At 44.2% G+C, this 25,264-nt stretch overlaps 1 protein-coding gene across 3 annotated transcripts in view; it reads right to left on the bottom strand.

Moving 5' to 3' along the window:
• Window positions 1–25,264, bottom strand: part of PDE7A (phosphodiesterase 7A) — a 58,007-nt gene that overhangs the window by 7,453 nt on the left and 25,290 nt on the right. For 2 of the 3 annotated variants that reach the window (XR_006390054.1, XM_044294560.1), the window contains exons 2-9: window positions 14,755–14,815; window positions 7,967–8,050; window positions 5,207–5,358; window positions 4,599–4,662; window positions 4,413–4,508; window positions 3,573–3,673; window positions 2,239–2,370; window positions 473–564 (exon numbers count right to left, since the gene is read on the bottom strand). Coding sequence is in view for 2 of the 3 variants with exons in the window: in XM_044294560.1 (XP_044150495.1) it covers window positions 473–564; window positions 2,239–2,370; window positions 3,573–3,673; window positions 4,413–4,508; window positions 4,599–4,662; window positions 5,207–5,358; window positions 7,967–8,050; window positions 14,755–14,815 (782 nt within the window). In the remaining variant the exon portion in view is untranslated. Of the gene's footprint in view, window positions 1–472; window positions 565–2,238; window positions 2,371–3,572; window positions 3,674–4,412; window positions 4,509–4,598; window positions 4,663–5,206; window positions 5,359–7,966; window positions 8,051–8,442; window positions 8,476–14,754; window positions 14,816–25,264 lie in introns of all 3 variants that reach the window. The other variant, XM_044294561.1, reaches the window with a different exon arrangement.

Below are 25,264 nucleotides of genomic sequence, written 5' to 3'. Positions count from 1 at the left end.
CCAGTGTTAATTACCACTGAAAGCATCAGATCATTATGTACTTGGCCAGCGGGGTGTAGGGTCTGGCCAGTCCACCTCCCTCTGTCACCACGATTTTGGATTATCATCTGAGGTAATACATGGAGTACAGATCCCCATCTTTTATTTTCCTATTGCCCCTCCTTCCCTTGCGGTCAGCACTAAAATACAGTCAGGACTGCTGTGCTAATATCAAGGAGAGGACTCGTATGCACATGCACAGCAGTCCTGACCGTGTATTCCAGCGCAGCTCTGAGCGCTGACAGCAGTGGAACGCAGTAGGAAAATAAGAAACCATGTTCTGGGCTCCTTATCTGTAGTACTACTTATTTATTACAGTAGATAATAGAGCTGAGAACATAGCGACAGATTCCCTGTTATACACACAGGCATTACAAGAGGCACACAATAATGCAAGCCTACAGAACAGGAGCCATTTCTAGATATAACATACCTTTCCTCCAAAGTCATGTGTGCAAACAAACCAGACTCTCGCAATAAGCCCACTGCCGACCTCCAGTGGTGGTTTTCTAATACTGAGGTATTCTAAACAGACGAGAGCGGAAGAAATGTAAGCGGAGCTGGCAACAGATCACCATGAGAGTATATAGACCGTATAGTATGTCCACATGATCTCAGGTACACCGGATGCTTGCAAACATGGGCACGATGGTACAAGGGGTTGTATTACTATACAACGAATAGGGAGTTTTAAATGAAGTATTACTGCAATAAAACAGATTTTTTTGTGAGTTTTTTTTATTTCATGTACATTTCACATTCCTCTCTGGTAGCGCCCCCTGCTGTTTATACTTCTGCATTCAGAGGTGGACTAACATGTTGAAGTAGATGAGATGCTCTACACACCTTTCATTCTTTCAACCCTACGTCTAAATTCTTAGAACTGTACAGCTATGTTTGTCTTCAGACACTGGAGAAGGATATTGTGGGGGCATTATATACCATATGCGTCTCTGGGGCTATATGTGAGGAACTGTGTTGTATGCGGGGGATGAAGGTGTTAACAAGAGCCAATTGCAGTGCTTCATGGAAGATGCAAATTGCTTGATGAGCTGCTGCCCACCTACAGAAAAGGAAGAAAGTACTTCATGAATCCCCCTCCTGGCTCATAAGAAAAAGGCATGAAAACACTGCAGTGAAATGCAGTGTGGGAATCCAAGCGAAGGTTTCATTCACAAACAAATTTGCTCTGGTGTTTATTTCCCATATCACATTTGTTTATGGCTTGTTTTCAGACCAATCTGCAAAAATCTCCAGTAGTCAAAAAAGCTTGTGTGCCCTGGGCACCAACGCGGTGGACGCCGCCCTGGGCACTTGCGAGCCCTCATTTACATATGCATCAAAGTTCGTTTTTGGCAGTTTTACAAGTCCACAAAAGCATATAAAGGTACCGTTTTAATCTTCTGTGTTGCGGCTACAGCGCTATGGGAACTGTTAAAAAGGGGTAAATGTGCTGACAGACTCCCTTTAATGGCGCGGTAGCATACTCTTGGTCACTTATTTTAATTTTTTTGCAGCTTAAAAAATATATAAATCCTGCGTGTATATTATATAGACACACACACACACACACACACACACTCTGTGTCCCAGGAACGCAGCCATGTTTCTCCTCCTCCTCACTGCTCAGCTGGAGATTAAAGAGGACCTGTCACCTCTTCTGACATGTCTGTTTTAGTAACTGCTTGCATTTCCCATGTAATCTTTCTGGCGCATCTATTCTTATGACTATGTTGTGCCATTCCTTTATTATTCCTACTAGGCATTACTAATGAATTGCTAGCGGTTTGCACTTAAGTTCCAGCTGGTTGTTACCAATCAGGTCAGTGCCAGACTGTCAGGGACACATCCCCAGCCGGTAACACCCATTTGGAACTTTATTGCAAACTGCCAGCAATTCATTTATACCTTCTAGCAGGAATAATAAAGGAATGGCACATGAAAAAGTCATAAGAATAAACGCACCAGAATTGTTATTACACGGGGACGCAAGTAGTGACTAAGACATGTCAGGAGAGGTGACAGGTCCAATTTAACCCCTGCGTTTTCTTTCACGAACATACATTGGAGGCAAAATCTATCTACTGTTTATTTTTACCATTTGTTTCTAGGTTTAGTTTTTCTTGTTATAAAGTTCAAATTGCCACCAACTTTTGAAAAATCAAGGTTTGTCAATCAAGTAGATATGTGTCTACGTACCTTGTATAAAGTTGCTAAGTAGTGGTTTGTTTTTATTAAAAAAGACTGATTCACACCGGGATGGTCCAGATCATGTGTTGCAGCTGCGAGTAAACCCAACAGGACATCCCATGGAGTGAGAGACTTGGCAAGCTGGAAAAAAGTAATGACAGATATAACATACAGGTGCTGGGGGACCGGAGAGGGCACCAACATTGTGCCGACATCTCCAGAGCAAGAACAGGTACTGTGTTTTCTTGTTTTCTCTATTCTGTCGTTACCTAAGGGAAAGCAAATTACAAGAGACCCTGCAACTATTCTAGAATTTCCAACTGTCCTAGTCATGGTATAGTCTCTGCCTTAAGGCTCGTTCACACGACCGTTGGTGTCCCGTGCTGTGAACCGCAAATTGCGGTCCGCAATGCACAGGCAACTTCTGTGGGGCAGCAGGCGCATGGGGTCCGCGATCCCTCTGTTCCGCGAAAAGAAAGAGCACGTTCTATCTTTTTGCAGTGTGGAGGCACGGAACGTAACCCCGTAGTGTTCCGTTCCGCATCTCTGTATTTGCAGACTAATGAAAATAAATGGGTCCGGATCAGTGATGCGGAATGACAACGGAACAAAGCCCGTGTATTGCGGATTTGCAAACGCGGTCCGCAATACGAGAACGGGACACCAATGGTCGTGTGAATGAGCCCTTAAAAGGGGTTGGCCACCTTTTGGGGGATTTTTTGGCAAGCCCCATTCTACAAAAATGAAGTATACTTACCTGTTCCCTGCTCTCCCACTCTCCACATCAGCTTAGATACCGCTGCAGCAGCGACCAGCCCCCCTGTGTCACGAAAACTGTTGACAAGTTGCCGCCAGCGATTCGCTGCAGCGGCATCAAAGCGGACGTGGAGAGCGGTGGGCCTAGGCAGGCAGGACCCATCAGCGGGCTTGCCAAAACACCACAAGCCTGTTTTAGTTTTCCCCTTCCCTTTGGTTGTGATCATCTAATTTCCATAGAGAGCACAAGAGCCCATTCCAAGATAGGTAACAGTCATGACTGTACACCTAATAGTTTTAATGGAGAAATGGTCCTGAATGAAAGGTCTTAACCCTATAGGAGCTAGTAACCCTGCGAATGACCTAATGTGAATGGTTCCCACCATCCCTGCGATTTCAGTGCAGTGGTGACCATTTATTAAGGGCATGAGCGGGGACAACCGCTCCTAAACCCCATAAGAGAGGTCAGAGGATGAATAAACCAGAAACCTGCTTTTATTATGCAGTGGCTGAAAACCAATTCCTCTAAAGCAATGAACCATCTCCAAGAAGCAGACATTGCTCCAGGGGCACCACACGCTCCTTACCTTGGGTTCTTTTAAATAACAGTACATGGCCTGAGTCACATCAGCAGCGTGCACTGCATTGTGATATGGGTTCTGATTGTGGTAGTCTTCTTGAACCATAACTAGGGAGAAAGTGGGAAAAGAAATCATAAAAAAAAACACTATAATTTGCTTTCCGTACAGTTTAACTACATTACAATTCCCTTAATCCATCATTCACAGAACCGCTTCAATTTCTAGACTATTGAAGGTTTCATAAATGTCAAAGGACAGCACATGGCCTCATTGAATTCTATACGACTTCTGCAGGAAAACAGGAGCGTGCACCACTTTGGCCCATTCTATACAATGGATCTGTGAAAACCGTGGACTGCACACAGATGCAATCCATACGTGGTCAGTTTTTCACAGATCCACTGCATAGAAAATTCCTAAAAAGTTTATTACTCATGAGAATAGAAAAAAAAAAAGAAAACTAAAATAAAATCAACCACAACCATCTCTGACCTTTGCAAAACCACTAAAGCTGATGCGATACAGTTTTTGGTCAATGGGCCGTCTTTGGCATCCAGTACACAAAAAAAGTTTCATATTGCTCATCTGAAAGGACCCAAATGGGGTAAGAGGTCCCAAATACCTTAAGACCAGAGACTGGCTGCACGGTCACATGATAGAGACGGGATTGTATGTAGGTGACTAGAAACACTGGCTGCAGGCATTTTTATAATATCTCCTGTTAGTTTAAGCTTTTTGAAGCGTCCTGCCCCACTGTATAAAAGCTTAGACAGTGTTACGAGATGTGTAATATAACATAACGGACAGCCACCGGATAACCATATGGTATCCACTGTGAGCTCTTACCTAAAAACCTACGCAGTTTCACCATATCCAAGTGGAAGTGATCTATTAGACCATTATGACTCAAGAGGTGAAAGGTGAGGGTAACCAGACTGTTTCCTGGAAGGAAAAACAACCAGGTTATTGTGTGGATCTCAGTTTAATGGCTCATAGGTTAACCCCAAAAAAACTCTGAAACCGATATCTTACCATTCGTCAATCTATCAAAAAGAAATATATCAAAGTTCCAGTTCCCAACTTTTTCCAGCATACACTGAAAAGAAGAAAATAAAAGTTATCCTTCTGAGAGGCAGAACATCAGCAGAAAGACATCACTGGAAGAGGAGTGATGAAGAGCACTCAGTGGAGGAGGTATGAAGGGCAGCCAGCACAAGGTAGAGGAGGGATTAAGAGCACCCAGTGGGGGGAGGAGGAGGGATGAAGAGCCCCCAGTGGAGGCAGGAGGAGGAGGGATAAAGAGCAAGGAGCAGAGAGTGGAGGAGGAGGGATGAAGAGCACCCAGTGGAGGGAGGGGGAGGGATGAAGGGCAGCCAGCAGAGCGTGGAGGGGGGATGAAGGGCACCTAGCAGAGAATGGAGGTGGGATGAAGGGCAGCCAGTGGAGTGTGGAGGAGGGATGAAGAGCAGCCAGCAGTGAGTGGAGGAGGAGGAGGGATGAAGGGCAGCCAGCGGAGAGTGGAGAAGGGATGAAGAGCAGCCAGTGGAGAGTGACATATAAATTCAGCTAGCAGCAGGGGCAGGGATGTGACTACTATGTGCAGGAATTGTATATCTTTGGTGGAGGCTGTGTGTACATACCTTGGCTTGTCCATTGTAATCATCATCCAAGATGTACAATGAATTCTGTGCAGCGACACCCCGGAAAAATCGGGAAGACCTTAGGTACCGTTGAAAACTTAACAGCCTCCGGATGTTTCTTGCAGACAAGGAGATTTCAATTTCTGAATGTGCTACGAATAAGAACGTTATAAGGTCAGATCAGACACAGGCATTAGGAATACAATCCATTTAGACCGTTTGAGCACCACTCCTTTCAGTTCATGGGCTAGCAAATTTCAATCGCCAATAAAACGTACTTATCCATCTATATGTTAGAAAATAGCCCTGAATTGTCTATACAGATGTGCTATTAGTAATGACGGCGTGTACCAAGACATTTACACCTGGCATCAACCCTTTTGGGTTATTTTGATCTCAGCTGCGTTCCTATCAGTTATGTGCCCGGTCCAGCACTTCAATTATTTTCGTTGTTCTGCTGAACAACAGAAATAAAATAAAATCGGTGGTGTGAACATGCCCTACCGTCAGCTTCTCCAACATACCGTTAAGGAGTAAAATGGCCTGAACAGGCATCTATGACACTTGTACAGGCGTTAATGCGATCTCTGCCTGCACCTATAGGGTGGTGGCACTTTCTCCTCTTGTCCTGGTGCCCAATTTGTCATCAAAGATATTCTGGAGAAGTAAGAGTTCTGCGCTATTCCTGATATTGCTATAGTACTCTTAATGGTCTAGAAATCTCCTGGCCAGGTGGACACGAAGACAGTAGGAGGAAAGGTCTCAGTAGGCGCAGCATCTGCAGGGTTACTAGTATATTTTGTAAAAAGCTGACGATAGAACTACAATTCTGACTGACCTACCTCGCCTTAGCTGTGCCACGAGGTAAGGGTGCTGTAACATGGGCAAGTTAAATTTCCTCAAGGGTTTATTGAGGAAACAGGTACCTGGGATTTGCATAGGTTACAAATGCATAGTCATATGAGTGTAAGTGCTAGGTACCAGCATTATCTGCAACTCACAAGACTGTGGGTATGTGGAATTATAACCATTGGTTGTCCTCTCTGTGTAAGCCCAACCGACATGTCTGAGCATGGCACTGCCAAGTAATGTACCACACCATGGTCAGGAGTCACGCTTATGGACTCCCCTAAACTGAAATAGGGCTGGGTGATGACAGAATAAAATAATCTTAAAGAGGACCTTTCATCGGTCCAAACATTGTGAACTAAGTATCATGACATATACAGCGGCGCCCAGGGATCTCACTGCACTTACCATTATCCCTGGGCGCCGCTCCGTTCTCCTGTTATGTCCTCCGGAATGTTCGGTCACTTGGTTATAGAAGGAGGAGACTGCCCTTGTTCTGCTGGGCGTCTCCTTCTCCTAGGCTGTAGCGCTGGCCAATCGCATCGCAGAGCTCACAGCCTGGGAAAAAAAACCTCCCAGGCTGTGAGCTCTGCGATGCGATTAGCCAGCGCTACAGCCTAGGAGAAGGAGACGCCCAGCAGAACAAGGGCAGACTCAGCCTACTATAACCAAGTCCCCTAAGTCTCCGCCTACTATCTGCAGACATGATGGCATAGTATAGGGTCCATATGCGGAAATGATAGTAAAGTGTAATGGTCGTCAGCATACTATGCATGTACACACAAAGCTCATTAACCGGTAGTCACACTAGGATACATGACCAGACACTGGTGGGCACCCATCAGATTCTTTGCAGTGAGCCGTGCTTAATAGAGAAAGTGTGAGATCCCTATATATTATATACAGGACCACATGCCATATCCAGGCACATCACCGACTATTGTGACATGCTGAGATTTCGCACTTCACCGCTACTAGAGCGTTTTAATAGGATAGGAAACCTTTTAATAGCCATTTGTACTCCCAAAATACAACTGTTAAGATATGGATATTAAAATGTGTCTTTCATTTTATGTTTAGCTGTTAACATAATTTCACATATAGAATTAAAAAGGGCAGTCTCGCTAAGGCTAGGTTCACACCACCGTTTAGTTTTCTGTTCTTTTGATCTGTCAGAACAAAAAAAACAAAAAGAAAAAAAGAAAAAATTTTTATATGGGAGAAAGTCCTCGACAAAGAACTTTTTTCCCCGGTGAAAAATAACTAATCAGCTGTTCCCTGCAGTCTATGGAGCCAGAAGTAGAACTCTGGATGTAACAAGGAGCACAGCTCTGTTCAAAGTGCTAGTTCCCAAGCCGGAGGCTGCAGGAACAGCTAATTGGTGGGGGACAGGTCCTCAATATTAGGGAAAACCCCTTTAAAATATATGACAACAAGAGATAAGTCTAAGCAAACTTTTAATGTTTGTTAGATTTTCCTCTAAAAGGGGTGAAACGCTGACAGCACTAGCTGGGGCCAGTGAGAGCAGTACATACAATGTGTGGAGCTTTTATTAATTATCAGGATTAGTAGGAATATGAAGTTTTATGAATTTTTGCTAAATACGGCTCCGACATGTGCCCAGGAAGGGGAGCCTCACTATAATGCGCTCTTTGCATTAAGCTGCTTTACAACCCTACCCTCTGCTGAGTGACCTCCCAGTTGGATGCTACAGCCATCACTCAGGGCAGAAGGAAGGGATTTTACACTGAAACTCCCCTTCTTGTGCACCTGCAAGAACATAGTCTGGCAGAATAAAACATCATATTCTCTCCACTCCTGTGTTTGTTTTGTTCTCCCTACCTAATGCTGTCAGCAGTTTAGTATTGTCAAAACTGCTGACAGATGAGACATGACATCAAAAATACTTACAGTGCAAAATACGAAAATCAATGTAAGGATGAGAGCCTCGTCTTTCTGATTCAAACCCAGCTCTGCTTCTTACTCTGACATCTCCTGCAATAAAGAGAATAAATGGTCACTGGGGTACCACATCATGACGGTTAATACAAGACACCCACCCATCAGCATCTTATACAATTCCAAAGTTTCCAAACATGCAATTGCATGCTCCTATAGAGTCAGAGTAAAACTATAGTCTGCGCAAACCAGGTCAAAGCATGTGCTAAGCATTCAGATGAGCTTGAGCTACACGTCCCCACAGTATAATGGTACAGGGTGCCAAAACAGATTCACTTCCATTCATTATCACTAGTGCCTGCAGGGATGCTGACGAACATAGGAGTCTGCAGAGTGTACAAGGAATGGCAGCTTTCAGCAGGTCAGCTTACGTTCCCACTAAAAATAAAAAAATGGCGTATGGTCCGACTAGCAATTACCGTACTTACTTGCACTCAGCTGTTTGAAAATTACACATGAGCCTATCAAAATACCAAAACTCAGTATTAACACATAATAAAGTGAAATTGTGGATTAACCATTGCAGGCTGTCTTTGTCAAGTCTATTACAAGTTAAAACTGAAAAATGCAATAATTGACAATGTTTGTATTACACATGCACATGTCACACTGATTGCGGTGACATAAGGAGATGCAAACACGGATGCAAACACAGCGCTAAGTAACAGCTAACTAATGCGGGGCTATCGGATATAGTCGAGAAGCTTGTCTACAAACACACCTTTAATGGTTTACCAGAGATCCTATGATTGGACACTTATAGGTGGTCGGCTGTCAGATATTACTCCCGAATCGGCAGGTTCATCTGACGTTTGTCTAATATTAAGGCCTGATTCTTCATAAATGTGAATGTTGGAGTAGACAAAGCATGCATGTGCACTACTAAGTGTAACAATGGTAACCCACTGCCAAACATTTCTGATAGCGCTTTGGGGAGCAAAAAAATAATAATAAATCAGGGATCCTGAGATCCAACAAGTCTTAGGCTACATTCACACGTCAGTATTTTCCTATATCCCGATTTTCGGTCCGTTTTTTGCGGATCCGTTGTTCCTGAAAATGTTTCCGTATGTCATCCGTTTTTTGCGGATCCGCAAAAAACGGAAACATGTATAAAGTTGAATAATCAAATAAAGTTGTTTGGATTTCTTTAAAAAAAAAATAAATAAAAAATATTTGTTATGTGTTTCCAGGAACGGATTCCGCATAAAACGGATGACATCCGAATGTCTTCTGTTTTTTGCGGATCCATTGACTTTGTATTGTACCAGGATCCGAATTTTGCGGAAAAGAATAGGACATGTTTTATATTTAAACGGACATACGGAACGGAACAACGGAAACGTTTTTTTCCAGGACCCATTGAAAATGAATGGGTCCAGATCTGGTCCGCAAAAAACGGAACAGATCAGGAAAGAAAAAAACGGACGTGTGAATGGACCCTTATCCTAGCTTTCCTCCCAATGGAAGGTATCTGGCTGCTCCATACAAATTAAGCAAGATTACTGTACAAATTCAGCGACCAGACATTCAGCCAATAAGGAATGATGAGATGTTACAGCTTTGAGGCCTGCAGAATTGTCAATGCAGCTTGGCACCACAATACAGACTGTACCCAAGATGACTAAATTAATGAAGGAACTAGTAGAACTAACTTTTCAACAAACTTTGCAAAATTCAGTAGTGTAGGGTCTGTACATGAGAAATAACAGTATTTCTGGCCACAATATGACTTGTATCTGGCTTTTTTTTTTTTGCAGTTTTCCCCTGTGCATGCCAAATGTCTAGTGTGCAGTTCTCCCAGACATGATTCATGGAGACAAGCTTCCATCCACTGCACACAGAAAGTAGGAGATTTTGCTTCCTAACCTTCTCTTACTCACTCATAAGCAGCCCCAGGATCATGGAGGACATTACAGACAAGGACTGACCTGTATGGTTGTCAATAAAGCACTTGGGCTGAGATATAAACTTCCCATTTAGCTGAAGCACGCCCTTTGCTGTCTCTCCTGGAGTTGTGTCTTACTTCTCTCCTATTCCCTCCCCCTCCCCTCAGACTTTTAGTGATATGTGTAATATGATCCTTCTTTGACCTGGGGAGGGGAGTAAACAGCTGATAACTGGTCATTTTTTTCTGATAAAACATATTACAAAGATTCTTGTGGTCACCTACTACTGATTCATGCAAAGTTGTGTGAAACGCTAATGACCATTTAAAAAAATTGAAAAAAGTTTATTACTGCTGTTCACTTATCCATTTTTGTTATCCAAGTCACAATTACAGATAAACACAGTCTAATTAAACTAATAAACAGCTACATTTGACAGAGCAGGAAGAAAAAGTAAGTGAACCATTGAATTTAAACCCCGTTTAACAGCAGTCACCCCCCACCAAACATTTCCTACAGCTGCACATAACATTTGCACAATGTTCAGGAGGAAACTTGGACCATTTCTCCAAATGTGTTTCAGTTCTCCAATGTTGCTGGGAGAACTTAGGCTTTATTTGATCGGGGCCTTAGGCAACTTTGCCTCGGCAAGCTCTCAATTAACCATTTTTTTTGCTTATTGAAGGTTTTATTGAGTTTGGTTTGGGACCACTCATTGTCTACTGGTTATGAATAGGAGCACCAGAATGCCCTGTTGGTCTTCATAATGTTTCAAGCTTTCCCATCAACGCAACAGTGTTCCTCTTCTGCAGTCCTGGAAAATGTATGTGGGGAAAAAAAAAAAAAAAAAAAAGAAGAAGGTGTGCTGAAGCTTTTGGAGTCCTCTCAATGTAATGCACTCATGTAGAGCTCTCGAAAGGGAAATGAACAGCACCCATCCTGTCTGACAGAAGACTGACCTACCGAATCCCATGGAGGCAGCACCACTCATCTGTACTGAAAACGGATGACACTGCACAGGTAAGATTTCTGGCGAATTGAGCTACAACGTGAAAACATGAGCAGTGTGTGGGACGGGCTAAGTTACTTAAATAGGATTGCTCAACAAGTAAGACCCAGAAGAGGGACTGAGCGATATTTACACATACAGAATAGAGTTTCAGAGAATCTTCTTCTGTGGCATTGGTGTCATCACCCACAGTTGAGGATGCCAGTGCAGGAGCAAACACATGCGTCATATGGGACTACATGAGATTTCAGCCGCTGGGTTAATGACGTCAGGAATACATGTGGTTTTTCCGCTTAGATTCCTGTGCAGAAAAACCACAGCGTATTACAGTACCAGCAAAGTCTGTATGAGATTATACTTTGCCGTTTTTTTTAGTGCTCAAATTGACCTGCCATGCAGATTTTAAATTTAATAGCATGTCAATTATGTTTGCGGTTTTAGCTGCGGATTTCACCCATTTCAATAGAAGGGTGAGATCTGCGGCAAAACCGCATCAAATCCATACCAAAAACCGCCGTTAGACATTGCAGATTTTGGTGCAGATATGCACAGAAATCAGTGCGGTCTTATGTGCGTTCACCGGCACTCGTGTGCAGGTGGCCTTAAAATACTGAACTAGGAGATGCAGATGCATGACCGTCTCATTTGAGCTACTGCTCACCCAAAGAAAGGGAAGCAAGTCCTCCAAATAGGAGCATAAAAAAAGAAGTTTTATATTTGTAGAACAACCCTTTAACCTTCAGTTATAAACGGAATACTACCCAGCCATAAATAAATGCTTATGCAAAGTCCTAAGTGCAAGCTTGTATTTTTGCTTACCAATATAGAGTGCAAAACAGCTTAAAGGGGTATTCCCATCCCACTAGGATATACCCCCATTGTGTGAGGTGCGGGTCGCACACCTACCAGCAGAACGGAGCAGTGAGAGCTGTGGATTTCCCAGGGTCCATCCACCACCAAGCGCTGCTCCCATAGAAGTGAATGGGAGCGCACCGCGCTTGCGCAGACCCTGTTCCCATTCATTTCTATGGGGCAGACGGAAATAGCCGAGACAGCGCTCAGCCATTTTCGGCGGCCCCATAGAAATGAATGGAGGGCGGTTGCGCATGCGCAGTGCACCCTCTGTTCATTTCCCCACTCTGTTCTCATTGTTGGTGTGGGTTCCAGAGGTGGGACCCGCACCTGTCAGACAATGGGGGCATATCCTAGTGATATACCCCCATTGTCTGTGATGGGAATACCCCTTTAAAAGGGTTTTTCTATGATGAACTATTAACTGAAGGCCACTAGCCTGCATTGCCTATTAAAGGATTCAAATTAACCTGCAGCTCACAGTTCTGTTCCTCATTCTTTCAGTCCTTGGCCGGGACAGGGCATGATCACCTGCACCGAGACACACATCACTAAAGTCAGTCATTGGCTAGAGCGGCGCCGGTGGCCATGTCTATGCTCTGGCCGGGAGAAAAGAAGCTGGAGGAACGGGAACCAACGTACAGGACCTGAGTGGCGGAGAGCAGGTAAGTATGAAGCTTCCAATAGGTGATGCCGCCTAGGGCCTTCAATTACTCGTTCATTATTCCGAGAAAACCGCATTAAACTGAACATCTACCTTTAACATTAAACAGTTCTTAGCCCAATATTCTGGACCAACACATTACTGTAATATTCACATAGACCCAAGGCCCTTTTTCTAATACAGAACTTCAGATGTTCTGCATAGACAGAGATAAAAACTCACATTTCGGCTGCTTGCAGCCACGACTGGTGAGGGTTTCCTTCTTACAGTTTAATTATGAAAAGCAGCATAAAGCAGTACGTAGTAAGCTGCCCCGAGTCATACAGGAGCATTCTAGCCGCCTGTAGTAAAGCGTAAAAAACAACAAAGAAGCCCTAACAGCTACAAACATACAGTATATGACATGAACCAGCAAAGATATTCCCTTGAGACCTGTACTGAAACGTACCGGAAAATTAAAACTGAATCACAAGGGTGTTCAAAGCTGCCAACTTCTCATTACGCAATTCTTCCCAGACCGTAGTAAATGCTATGACCCAAAAAAAAAAAAAGGTTTGGAAGCATAAACTTTAAAAAAAGGACTTGCTTCCTGCTAGGATGCCCATAGACTTCATCGACTAGTAGTCTTGGTGATTGTGAAGTCTAAAATCCCTTTCAGACAGTGCACGTGGTCAGCATCGCCTGAAATCATACCAAAGATGGGCAGGCAAGGTGATAAACCACCACAACACTCGCCTGTTAGATGTCCTGCTGCTATAGTGCTCCCCAATGGTATTTACTTGGCTTCAGCAGTGAGGTGCCTGTCTACCCATGTGACCACTGCAGCCAATCACTGGCTTAAAGGGCTTCTGTCACCCCCTATTTAGCAATTTTCAGTATCGGACATTAGCTATTTGCTAATGTCAGTTGGGTCCATATATAATCACTCTTACCCCTCTCTGTGCTGTAATTTCTTTAAAAAAATCTTACTTTTATAATATGCTAATTACTTCACTACCAGCAAGGTGGGCCGTTACTTGCTGGTAGCTGCCACATCCTCGGACTATAAACACGCCCCCTCCTCCACTTGATAGACAGGGCCAGTGAGCGCTCTCCTCCTCCTGCTGGCCCAGTCTGCCCATGAAATCCCGCGCCTGCGCCGTACCGGTCCTCATTCAGCGCAGGCGCTCAGAGGACACTCACTTGCCCGCTCCTTACTCAGTGCGCCTGCGCCGATGATGTCAGCCTACACCCGGAAAAGAACTGATCAGTTTTATCCCCATGCATTCTGACTGGAGAGAAATCCATTCAGGATGCATCAGGATGTCTTCTTCAGTTCAGTCTTTTTGAATGATCAGGAGAAAGATAAAACCATAGCATACGGTTTTATCTCCGGCCCAAAAAACTGAACACTTGCCTGGATGCCGGATCCGCCATTTTTTCCCATAGGAATGTATTAGTACCGGATCCAGCATTCAAAATACCGGAATGCCGGATCAGTCCTTCTGGTCTGCGCATGTGCAAAGGTGAAAAAAATGCCGGATCAGTTTTGCCGGATGACACCGGAAAGACGGATACGGCATTTCAATGCATTTTTTTGAATGATCAGTGATTTGTAAGACTGATCAGGATTCTGATCAGTCTTACAAATGCCATCAGTTGGCATACGTTTTGCCAGCGATGGAACCGCTTGCCGGATCACTCTGCCGCAAGTGTGAAAGTAGCCTTAGAAAGGTTCCAGATGTAAACTGTAATGCTGCAGTTTTTGCTCGGCCGCCTCTCGGCATGTTTGCCGTGCTGCAGCCAAACCTCTGTCCCATCCCCATTATAGTGAATGGGGCTGGAGCGGAACTTCCAGCGGCACACATGGGCTACCGTTAGTATGGATCCGGCAGGGGAACAGCCTGCTGGACCCTGCTAATACTAATTTAAAATGTAGCCTTACCAGTGACTTCTGATCCTCAGCTGCATCATGTGACCAGCACTCTGACTCAAATATAGCATCTTATGTGTGGACAGGAAGCCAGTTTCTCTATGTATTCCTATGGGTGCCTAAACGTCAGTATTCTAGGAATGAACAGAGAAGTAACTGACTTCTTGTCCTGTGTCAGTTGGAGATCAGCGTGCTGTGTGAAAGTTGCCAAATAGATACAAGGGTATAGGGGAAAAGGGATGCAATGAGTTGCCATTTCTTTTAGCAACACATAAAAAAAAAATGTCCAGTGTTCACATATGAAGTGACTACATGTATGACAAATCCAGCATCCCAGGATATGAACGACAACACGAGGACACACCCAGTACAGTGCAGTCATCTGGATAACACTTCATTTTAATACATGCTTACCTAGCATACGAATGTACAAAGCGGTTTGGTCAGAGCTGTCATACGAAATAGCCCCACGTCTCTGAAAACATGAAAAACAGAAGAAAAATTAAGTAGAGGTCTCCATAAAAAATAAAACATTTAAACAATGTCAAATATAAAATGCAGCAAGAGGTGATTTAAAAGTAAACCCGTCACCGCGAACATGCGGTGCAATCTGAAAAGGCAGGAGGTTACAGAGCAGGAGGGGCTGAGCAGTAAATTTTTTTGACTGAAAACTTGTTTTTTGCCACCAAAAACAGCCCCTTTCAGATGAATGGAACAGATTTTCGGTCGCTGACATTTCCGTAAAAAAAAACAAGCAAAAAAAATAAAAATCTTACTCATGAAGGCACCCTTACTATTCTGTGGGACTACAACTTGTCACTTATTCATTGAAATGCACATTAATTCTGGGCTTAGGAGTCCAGTAGGAGGTCCTTACTTATCAATCACTGAGTAAGACCTCCTACTGGACTCTAAAGTCCATTCAATAAAATTGCAGGTTATACTTAATCTTTTTCCACAAAGAGAGATAGAGATATATATATATATATATATATATATATATATATATATATCTCTATCTATCTAAAAATCTGCTCAGCTCCTCCTGCTCTAGAATATGATGCCCGTAGATTGCACTGCATGTTCATGGTGACAGGTTTGCTTTAAAGGCTATGGACACCTTCAGGGCAATTTTTATTATTGCATTTCAATAATTTTGTGCTAAAAATTATTTTTTTGAATTTTCAGCAGTTTTTGAGATACAAGGGTTAAATTACTGTCAGCTAATGGCTCATGTGAAACCCATCTCTGATCGCCTGACCTCAAAAACACATTATCAGTTTGATAAAAGTTTAGCTATACTATTTATGAGGTCAGAAGATCAGAGATAAGGCTTCACATGAGCTGTCAAAACAGACTGATTTTCAACCCCTGTATATCAAAAACTGCTGAAAATTTTTAAAGACCAATTGTAAAAATGATTCAATCATTCAAAAAAAAAAAAAATTGCCTGAAAGTCTTCATAGCCTTTTAAGGGTTTATTTCTTTGGACTTAACAAATCCAAAAATAAACAATACAGTAAAGATGGTCAAATGAATTTGAAAGCTGTCGGTCAAGTGTTCGTCCAGCTGACAGCTACTCTTCCTTCCCAATCAACCTCTCATATATAAATTTTCCCCTTCTTCCCCCGTTCATCACATATGTAGTCCCTACATTCCTCCAAATACCAGTCTTATCGGAGCCAGCGCGGCATTACGCAATCTCTTACTGGAAGGGGATGAACCATCAAGGTCTTCTTGGAAGAAATGTAACAAGACCGGAGATAACAGAAATTTCTGTCGCCATCTGGACGTTTGTAACATCTCAAACAACAAATATTTTTCAGCATTCATTTCTGATATGCTCCGGAACGTACAGCCCGCTATAGCGTGCCGCTGTAATCAAGTACAGAGCACAGAATTGTTCAGAAATCATGACAATCTCTAGCCACATTTTAAATGTTATCTTTGCCCTGGAGACAAACTCATCTCCCATCCGCCATGATATTACTCCTGTGATACGGAGAAAGTTACCCTGTACGGCACTTTATGTCTACATGCACACGGTGCATAATATGCATAGTGCAGTTCTAGCCAAGTAGATGGGATTTTCAAAATCTCATGTCCACAGTGCAACATTTTCTGCATGGAAAACGACCTGTGGTGCGGATTTTGAAATCTACAGTATGTCAATTATTTGTTCAGATTTCACCCTTTGCAATGTAGTACGCCTCAGTCACACGTCAGTGTTCCGTCAGTGATTTCCATCAGCAATTTTGAGCCCAAACCAGGTGCGGCTCTAAACACAGAACAGGAGCAGATCTTTCCCTTATACCTTAGGTCTGTGGAGGCTCCAATCTTGGTTTTGGCTCAATCACTGACGCGTGAATGAGGCTTTACTCAGAGTCTTCTACCCAAAAAACATGAGCGTAATATGCATTGTGTGCGCATTACTGTCCCATTCTGAATGCGGTATGCAGCAAAACGTGTGCACAATGCAGACAAGTATTCAGGGGTTGGCCAGCTTGTAGTAACTTTTAGAAATGTTCTAGAACCAGCACTAAAGTCAACTAATAGGCTGGAACAGGAGCATCTGCTCTGCCGTCTCCCTTCTATGCAGCACGGGTGTCCAAAGGCCATCAGCCAATGCCAAACGAAATGTCATACTTCCGGTAAGTACTTGCTAGCTCGGGAAGGTGGAGGACACTGCTAGTCAGCTACATGGTAAGGCCTCATGCACCCGACCATATGAATTTTGTGGTCTGCAAAATACAGATGGTTTGTAGCATCAATGTTTATAAAGGTGATTATTGATAATTACCATTATAAACATTGATGCTACAAACCATTTTTTATATTTTTTTGTATTTTATATTGTAGTCATTTTTATTGTGTGGATTGCTGTTTTAAACCACTGTTGATTTTTTTTTAAATAATATTGCGATAATAAATAATATTTTATCAACCCTTGATTACCCGATATAACCAGTTGAGGAGTGCCTGCTGTATTTGAAAACGTATATTACACTAATCTGGGATTGGGTGCAACCACCATTAAGGGTAATTTCACACTTGCGGCAGGACGGATCCGACAGACTGTTCACCATGTCGGATCCGTCCTGCGGCTATGTCGCCGGACCGCCACTCCGTCGGGGGAGCCCAGGCGCAGCACGGCGAAAGGGCGCCGGACTAAAATTACTGCATATCAGGCTTTTTAGTCCGACAGCTTTCGCCGTGCACCGCCGGAGCTCCGCCCCCGTCCCCATTATAGTCAATGGGGACAGAGCGGCGGTCTGGCGAAATAGCCGCAGGACGGATCCGACATGGTGAACAGCCTGTCGGATCCGTCCTGCCACAAGTGTGAAAGTAGTCTAAGCAAGAGCATCTGTCCTTTGATACCAGGAAAGTGAGCCGCTATAATAGGACATATTCTAACATACGGAATGGACACATGTATGCAGAAAGCATACAGATCGTCAATAAGTCCACAAAATGGGGATCATGGACCCATTGAAGACAATGGGTCGGCAAAAAAGACAGCACACAGACCCCCATTTGTGTTTTGCAGACCGCAAAACGGATACTGTCATGTGCATGAGGCCCAAGTATGACTTTTCATTTTGAACTGCAAATGGCCTCTGAGCCGTCACAATCATGCATGAATCCAGGGTCCATTCACACGTCAGTATTTTTACCTTTCCAGATAAACGTTCCCGTTTTTTGCGGATCCGAAAATCTGGATGACATGAGGATGCTTTTAGCATGTCTTCCGCATTTTTGACGGATCCATTGACTAGAATGGCATGACGGAACACAAAATCGGACAAATAGTAGGACAGGGTATATGTTTTTCCTGGATCCGAATAAACGGAACCCACGGAACGGAACGGAACCGGAGAGCACCATGAGTGCTGTCCGATTATTTGCGGATTCCATTAATAATGAATGGATCCGCAACACCAAAACGGACGTGTGAATGGACCCTTAAACTGAGTTTTCCGGGATTTTAATATTGATGACCGATCCTCAGCATAGGTCATCAATATCAGAACGTCGCGGATCCAACATCGGTGCCGTACCCCCACTGATCTGATATTAATGACCTATCCTGAGGATAGGTCATCAATATTATAATTCCAGAAAACCCCTTTAATGTGGTTTCTAGCATCCATCCTTATCCTATATGGTCTCTTCTAACATGGTGCAATACATGAGGAGCTTGTGGTTAAAACAGAACTACTACCACAAGGCACGGAAACGTGTACGCGTCGTGGTATATGGCAGTGACTCTCCCTCCCTTGCCAATGAGAACACATGCATGCCAAGCCGTGTGTGTGTGTGTGTGTGTGTGTGTGTGTGTGTGTAAATTGTTATCTTAAAAAAAAAAAAAAAAGGCTGCTCTGAGGAGTCAGTAAAAAAAAAAAAAAAAAAAAAAAAAATTATATATATATATATATATATATATATATATATATATATATAATATCGTGCACAATATATCGCCAAAGCAATCGCAATTAATCGCCATATCGCAATCGCCAACCCAAAAATGCAATTATATTACCATATTTTTCGCTTTATAAGACAAACTCCCCCCCCCCCCCCCCCCCCGAAAGTGGGGGGAAAATGGCAGTGCACCTTATAAAGCGATGGTTGACTTTTTACGTGGTTGACACGGATGTATCGCCGGCCGCGCTGTGCAGCGCGCTGTTACAGTACGGGGAGGGAGGAGGGGCTGGAGGCAAGTCGTTATTTTAATGAACAAATGTTCTTCTATTTATTCTATTTTATTTATCCGTTCTGTGCAGTGCTATTAAGAAAATGGCAAGTTTTGTATTTTGTACTTTTGCAGTAATGCAAATATGTTATTTAATTTAGTAAAAGAGGTTTTATTTTGAAAAACACTGTGCATTTCAGTTCTTGAGTTGAGCATAACTACATTTCAGCATTATCAGTAATGTGTGTGTGCTTTTGCCTTGAAAATCCAAGCAAATAGACCTCTAGCACAATTCCCTTTAAATATCGCATACTGTTATCGCAATTTTTAGGGCCCTAATCGCAATCGCACAAAATTCCCATATCGTGCAGCCCCAATATATAAATCCTCCCCTGCAGAGGCCTAGCTGTGCTGCTGACCCCCATCTCCTATGTCGGTTTTGTACGTGTCCCTGGGTTCCTTCCACAACATGTCCCTATACTGTAGCTCAGCCGCCTTCAGTTACTAAACTGTGACAGCTTATGTCTACAAAGCTGCAACGTGCCAACTGGTGTCACAGAGAAGCGGCCATGTAAGGGTTTCACCATCTGGCATAACCTTGCTGCCATTATACGAGCACCTTGGGGCAGGTAATATAATAAAACTGACCCTCTACAACTACACAGCCGGTGCCCACGCTCCCTGTAAAAGCAGCACACGGGACGTCTTCCTAGTCATAGGGGCTCTTTCCTACCTTAGAAGTGATCCACTTGATCAGTATCACAGCTAGAGACCAGAGTAATGCAATTCCCATCGAATGCTAGCCTGTTCTGGTACCTCGGGCAGCAGGACCAGGACCTCTGGGCAGGAGAAGTGACAAGCTATTTGTGACATTAAACAGAAGGGCTCCCGGCGATCTGAGCCTCAAGCAGCTGCACTAACACTGCAGTCACCTGATGACCGGGGGCACCGCCACCTCACAGCGCTGCGCCCAGGCTGCCAGCAACAGGGGGCTGAACGCTTCACACCCCAAATATAACACTAGCTGAAAAACCTGCTCCTTCTGTTCCTCCTCAATGACACTTGTCATTTTATTTCCAAAGGTTTGTACTGATTAATGTCTAAATATATATATTTGTTCTGATTCAGATCTCCAAGTCCCTGCCATAGACACAGATTCCAGCTGCCTGCAGACACCACTAGAGGGAGCCATTTCATCTGTAGCTCCATTAGGGCTCGTTCACACAACCGTATGGTTGCCGTGCCCATGTTGCAGGCTACAAATAACAGTCTGCAATACCGATTGCGGACCCATTCAAGTCAACAGGTTTGCGGTCCGCAATACAGACACAGAAGCCTTACGGTCGTACGAATAGGCCCTATTAGGATCAGAAGAATGAGAATAACGGAATCGCTGGATCGATCACGTGACGGTCCTGCTGGAACCCACCGACTATAACGTGTTCAGCATATTACCAGACAAAATAGCGTGGCATGCTGCATTATTTTGTCCCGTATTACTGATGAAATCAAGAACAGGGCTCACTAATGCAGCTTCCACTGGAGATGTGAACACGGCCTAAGGCCCGTTTCACACTTGCATTGTTGGTTTCCGGTTTTGAGATCTGGCAAAGGTTCTCAAAACGGATCAGTCTTTGTCCCCATTCATTGTCAATGGGGACAGAATTGACCAGTATGCATGCCGTTCCGTTTTTTGTGTCTGGTCTGCAAAATGGAACAAACCGTGTTTTTTTTTTGTCCCCCCCCCCCCACTAATCTGGCACCCAATGATTTTCTAACCCTCCCCCTTTCCAATTTCCTTCCTTCTACTGTTGAGAGAAAGATACGGCTATATATTTCTATGAATTCAGAAGCAGGGAAGAATGAGTGAGGGGTGCCAGATGAGGACACCAGCACCGAGGAGAACATCTGTCCACCACTAAACGTAGGAGAAGGCGGACCACAACACATGAGAAACAGTAGGGGGCGCTAACTCGGGGGAAAATGTAAAAGTAGAAAAAAAAGGGAATATTTTATTGCACGATTACTTCTTTTTAAATGCTCTATTCACTGCATTGTAATACGTTTCAGGGGATAACCCCTTTAAGATGTACAAAATGTATCAAAACAGCATATGCCACTGTGATAGAGCTAGCCCATCGGTGGACTGTCTAGTCTAACTTTACACAGTCTAAATATTAAACACGACTAGTAAATCTGCCCCACTGGTTTTTTCTTTGTAGATTCTTTTTTCTAATTAATCGGGGGCCTTTGCCTGTGGATGTTGGCTGAGAACAGAGCAAAACTCATGGGAGTCTAAAAGCACATGGAGGCAACATCTTCAAAAGGGCATGGGTGTGGGGGCCACTGGTGACCATCACCGAGCCCTCAAAGTAATGTAGGAAACCAGGAAAACACTTCACCGAGTGGTTAGGGCCCGCCCTTGGTGCACTATAGGCCTAGTCTGCATATCACGAAAAAGCACCATATCTCACTAATGCAGCAGAGGATCAGGGTGAAACAGATATTGATGTATTCAGCTCAGACAGCCCTAGGTGTAAGAAATAAGTATGTGGATGAGTTTCCGCAGGGCAGCCACAGCCACAACCACCAGCCAACGGTCGTATAAGTGTGTGGGCTAACCGAGTATCAACTTAAAATCTGCAAAGCTGTCAGCCGCCACGGATGGGTGGGATTGCAGCAGCCCGTGGCCATATAAGTTTGTGGGTTAACCAGTATTCACATAACTGCTTTTTTGTGTGCGCTTCCGGGTCTGTGCAGCTGCAAACTGCGGACCCACTGAAGTCAGTTGGTCTGCGGGATGCACACGGTGGGTGTCCATGTTTTGCAGATCTGCGATTTGCAGTCTGAAAAACGGATATGGTCATGTGAATGCATCCCCATCTTCAAATTTGAGGTGCACTCACTTAAAGGGAACCTGTCACCGGGATTTGGGGTATAGAGCTGAGGACATGGGTTGCTAGATGGCCGCTAGCACATCCGCAATACCCAGTCCCCATAGCTCTGTGTGCTTTTATTCTGTAAAAAATAGATTTGGTATATATGCAAATTAACCTGAGATGAGTCCTGTCCCTGACTCATCTCACATACAGGACTCATCTCAGGTTAATTTGCATATGTATCAAATCTTTTTTTTTACACAATAAAAGCACACAGAGCTATGGGGACTGGGTATTGCGGATGTGCTAGCGGCCATCTAGCACCCCATGTCCTCAGCTCTATACCCAAAATCCCGGTGACAGGTTCCCTTTAAGTAAATGTGGGCCAGTGTGCAAAGCTGGACACATATCACCGAAGTGGGGGGAGGACCAAAAAAAATAAAAATAAATAAAACTGACTGACTGGGACTTCCTCCCTGTCACAAGCCCACCTGTCAGTCTTGGCACCAGTCTCTATCCATGTACAGAAGGTTTAACCCTGCGTGTAGATCACTTGTCCAAATTAGGCTACCCTCATCTGCATTGACACCAGTGCTTGTAGGTTAGGAATCCAAACAGACAGAAATAGCTTCGCTGCAGTGAACGGCATACAGACACCGTAATCTTCAAGAGAAGGACCACGGGGCGTGGCCTGGGCGTCTGCAGAGATGGCAGCGTAAGTGCCAAGCTCCGTCGCCTCAGCATAGTAAGGAGACCTATTACAGCTAAGCATATGGGGAAGAAACTACACCCCAAGCATCCCAAAAGCGCTCCGGTTGCGCATCTAGTGAACACAACACTGGACGCTTACCTTTCCCAGACTTCAGCGCCTTCATCCACAGCTTGCGGCCTACTTCCGCTCCTGACCCCCGGGGAGTGCAGAGCCGCGGCAGCATGTGCGCGCTCTCAGCCCGAGGTGTATCGCGCGGGGACTCTCAGGGGATTGCCCTTCCCTTCTTATCTCCAACTGCACAGGAATTTGTGACCAAGCTTCCTAGGTACACTGGAGGGGACCCTGTGGAATCGGTCATTAGGCCACGTATTCAAGCCTGCCAAGCCGCCATCATGCCACGTAAACCAGCAGCCAAGCAACTTAAACAGACCGCTACTCCATCACAGCGGCGCAGAGACTGGACTGATCCCCCCCCCCACCCCCCCAAGTGATTCTACAGAATCAGCACAACATCAGTCGTGAATTGAAGGTGACAAACACCAATTGGGATCAACCATCAGACTCAATAGAGGATGGAGAGGAAGGAACGCCACAGTCCTCACAGCCTTCTATACTACTCCAGACTCTGCAGCACTTGCCTACTAAAGAAGACTTTAAGGCACTAATAGTGGAGGTGAGAAGTACATGCAAATCTGAAATATCCTCACTCAGACAAGATTTTAAGCAAATGTCTGCTGGCATAGATTCTATAGAAACAGATCATGACGACACTTGCAGATGTGTCGTCTATCTACAATCTATCATTACCTCTCAGAGAAAATACCCGTCATTTGGAAGATTTACATAATAGAGGGCGTAGAAACAATATACGAATCGAAGGCATGCCTGAATCTGAAGCAGACGAAAACCTACAAGACATGCTGACAGAACTTTCAATGCCATACTGGGTGCCCAACCACCACAAGTTATTAAGCTAGATCGAGCCCATAGGGCACTATGCCCCAAAACCTCTGCCACGAGACGTGATCTGCTGCGTGCATGATTTTCAGCTGAAAGAACGTATCATGGCCAAAGCTAGTCTATTGAGGTCCATAGACTTTTATGGCAATACCGTTCAACTATACCAAGACCTCTCCTGGATAATGCTTCAGAAAAGGAGAACACTACAACCTCTACTCAATCGCCTAAGATACCATACAGATGGAGATTCCCCTTTGCATTGATGGCTTCAAAAAATGGCAAGACATCTGCTGTGCGCACACATGCAGACCTCCAAGCTTTTTGTTCTGCTTTGGACATTGCTGTTCCTTCGATAGTAGACTGGGAAGTCCCTGAACCACAACCTGCTCCGGCCCCAGTCTGGCACGCTGTCCGGAAGAAGAGGCAAAGGTCGCCCCTGCAGGATGAACGGTCTAACCTTGGACCCCAAGATGCACCCTCGTGAGCAGCTTAACATGGGACAATACCCACTGCACGTCTCCTGTTCAGAGATCCACTACAGAGCCACATCTCCACCGTTAGAGAACTGTGTCATTTTCTCTTCTGATTCTTTCACTTTTTCCTTTATTTTCTTGTTATCTCAGCGTTCCATTTTTGAGGATACTCAGTCACGCCCTTGTGCAGGGGATTAGTATTTTTACCCTCTCTCTTTCCCTTGTCTTTTTTGTAGATGAGGGACGGATGCAGGGTGTTTTTTGTACTAGTACGTTACAATTTACTGACCCCTTTCTGGGCACCTTTGCCCGATGATTGGAAAACTTTGTGCTTTTTTGTTATATACTACAAAGAAAATAATGTGGGGGGGGTTCAGTCAGCACAACCCTGTATGCAGGTGCACATTGCTATGGCGAAATACACATACAAACGCAAAAACACAAATGCAATCGCACTCTGCAACCAGCACTCAGAGGCGACCTTGACGTGGTGAGTGGCTTATTACGCTTTGGCCAAAATGTACACTAATGCCTCATTCAACATCCAGCATAGAGGCAGGGCAGAGTGCTGGTTGCAGAGTGCGATTGCATTTGCGATTTTGCTTTTTTGTTATATATATATGCAGTCTTAGGTGTCTTTCCCCCTCCTTTTGTGTTTCCCTTATCTTTCATATCTAGGCACTCTGAGGACACCCTTGGTCGTGGCTTTCCTGGAGGATCACTGGGCGAGTATGCCATAGCAAGTATAACACCCTGTACATATATACAAGATGAATACATTTATCTCATTGAATGTAAAGGGCCTAAATTCTAATACTAAAAGAAGATTGACCCTTAATGAATGTCGCTCTCAAAAAGCGGATGTAGTTTGACCAAGATGGCTCCTTTAAATTTGCGTTGAGGTCATTCCCTCAAGTATACTCTGCAACAACGGGCAGAAAGACTGCTGGAGTAGCTATCCTTTTGTCCACTAGCTGCCCATTGCAAGTGGAAACATGTGTTTACGATGTAAATGGCAGATCGGTTATCCTTAACCACTCTCAATGGTAATCCACTTCTACTGTGTAACCTATATGCTCCTAACTCAGCCCAAAGCCCTTTTCCAAACAAAGTATTCTAGAAACTTTCCCACTATCTTCCAGCAGCAGTGATTATTGGAGGGGATTTTAATATATCTCTTATTCTGAATTCGAGTTAGACTGTC

The sequence above is a fragment of the Bufo gargarizans genome, chromosome 5 (genome assembly GCF_014858855.1).
Source record: "Bufo gargarizans isolate SCDJY-AF-19 chromosome 5, ASM1485885v1, whole genome shotgun sequence".
Classification (NCBI taxonomy): Eukaryota; Metazoa; Chordata; class Amphibia; order Anura; family Bufonidae; genus Bufo; species Bufo gargarizans.
The sequence above is the reverse complement of the archived record's forward strand: the minus strand, read 5'-3'. Positions and strand labels throughout refer to the sequence as shown.